Here is a 2,171-nt window from a genome sequence, read left to right on the forward strand (position 1 = left end):
CCCAATATAAAATAATACGTTTTGATTGTAAATTAAAAATAGTAAAATTGAACCTGAACACGTAAACCAAAAAGGTGTTGCACATGGGAATGTCAAAAAACGTACTCCATTTATATATATTATGTGCCCTGCTTTCAATGAATTCATACCAGCCAGGTGTAGTCAGGATGACAACGCTTGCTCATTTCAGCCGCAGTGTTGTCACCCTTTCTTGCACACTCCCTCGTAGCTGTGCCAATACACAGTCCCCGTGCCCATTAAAGCCGGACTATAGTGGTTCAGCTACTGGAGCTCCCATACATTCACATGACGTTCACAAAGTGCAGAACAAATTCTCACTGAGGATACCAAGGATGTGACTTCAGACTCCTCAATGATCCTCCTCCCAGCGGCTGGACTTAAATGGAGAACTATGAGGGGGGGGGGTGCTTTTCACTCACCTCATAGTTCTAGCCGACGTGTGACAATGAGACTGTCACAGGTCGGCTCAGTAGATCGGGAAGTGAGCGAACACATACCGGCGCTCGCTCACTTCTCGATCTATCTGTGCTGAGAGCCGTGACTGTCACTCACAGGTCCCTGCAGGGATTCCCCCCTCCGCTGTCCGATCCTCCAGCGCTGACTGGCCGAACGGACGAGGGAGGGGGCGGGTACAGCTGGCTCTGCCTCTAGATAGGCAGAGCCAGCTGTCAATCACGCAGCTGGGCGGATCCAGACAGTAATGTCGGGATCAGCTTCAGCTGCGGCGTCTCAGTATATAGGGAGCTGTAGCTCCCTATATACTGAGCTTAGGGTGACGGGAGGACGCTAGTTTGTGTCCTCCCGTTACCCTAAGGAGAACTATGGGGAAAAGCCTTAACCCCATAGTTCTCCTTTAACTACAATGAGAGTGAACATTTCAGATGCCACAACATCTTATTGAGGCAATTTCAAGCAAAACGAGTAAGATTCTGATAAACTGTACACTCGTTTGGCTTGTGGTTGGGGGAAGGGAAGTCTCAGAGTAAAATGAGAGCATCCTGGAGAGGAACGTTAAGAACTCCGCAGCGCCGCCCCTATATGCTTTATAGGGGTTTTGTTGCCTTCCTCTGGATCAACAGGGGGGTAATTGTGGGCATAGTGTTCTGTTTAGGCTTTTCTCTATAGGTTGAACTCGATGGACTTGTGTCTTTTTTCAGCCTGACTAACTATGTAACCATGTAACCCCTGCAGAACCCAATGCACCGTCTAGTCCAGGGGTAAGCAACCATGGCCCTTCAGCTGTTGGGGAACTATAAGGCCCATGATGCATTGTAAGACTCTGACAGCCACAGGCATGACTCCCAGAGCTAGAGGCATCATGGGCTTTGTAGTTTCACCACAGCTGGAGAGCCGAGGTTGCCTACCCCTGGTCTAGTCAATGGAAGGGAAGTGTTTCTGAGTGCCGGGATTGGTGCTGGGAGATCACATGGTGCAGTGAGTTGGCCAACTCTTCATTATTTATTACATTGCTCCAACATACATTCCACCTCATTTATCAAAGTGTCTTTGCAGAAGAACAATCTGCACCCCCCACCAGCAGCCAATCAGATTCAGTCTCTCATCCCCCGGAACAGCTGGCCGACGCTTTGATAAAAGGAGAGAAAGTCTCTTGGTGACAGAATGGCAGGAACGACTCTACAAAGCTGAATTGGAAAATTTAAATATATTGTGCAAAAAAAAAACACACCACACACGCGGCGTCTTCCAACAACAGAACAAGTTCATAATAAACACAAAACCTTTATAAAAGCGGCTCACACGAGGTTTCCTCCAAAAATGGTACAAACCAGAATCTCCAATATCAGTCATAAAATACATAGAAATGAAAAAACAAAACGTGACCATCGTGGCTCGGGACGGGTTTGCTGGTGAGACGGAGGGCGACCTCGCGGCTTCCAGAGCACGGGGAGATCCTCCAGTCCGCGGCCATCAATCACTGATGAAAGGCAAGTAAGCTCAGCATTAGATGATATAGGGTACACAATGAATCAGACAATCTGTTCTTTTTATATATATATATATATAAACACAATGGCTTTTAAATAACAAAAAACAGAGGATTATATACATTTTAGGGATGCACCGATACTTCGGTAATCGAATACCGATAGTTTTTTTCCGGTACTCACCGATACAGAGTACCGGAAGTC

The 2,171-nt window shown here is 46.9% G+C and overlaps 1 protein-coding gene across 1 annotated transcript in view; it reads right to left on the bottom strand.

Moving 5' to 3' along the window:
* Positions 1–1,852: 1,852 nt before the first annotated feature.
* The window catches only part of ZC3H14 (zinc finger CCCH-type containing 14), a 22,464-nt gene continuing 22,145 nt past the window's right edge, over positions 1,853–2,171 (bottom strand). Inside the window, 1 exon segment of the mRNA XM_018563352.1 lies at positions 1,853–1,957. Coding sequence (XP_018418854.1) covers positions 1,951–1,957 — 7 coding nt within the window. The 3' untranslated portion in view covers positions 1,853–1,950.

The sequence above is a fragment of the Nanorana parkeri genome, unplaced genomic scaffold (assembly GCF_000935625.1).
Source record: "Nanorana parkeri isolate BGI_ZX_2015 unplaced genomic scaffold, ASM93562v1 scaffold658, whole genome shotgun sequence".
In the NCBI taxonomy this organism is placed as follows: domain Eukaryota; kingdom Metazoa; phylum Chordata; class Amphibia; order Anura; family Dicroglossidae; genus Nanorana; species Nanorana parkeri.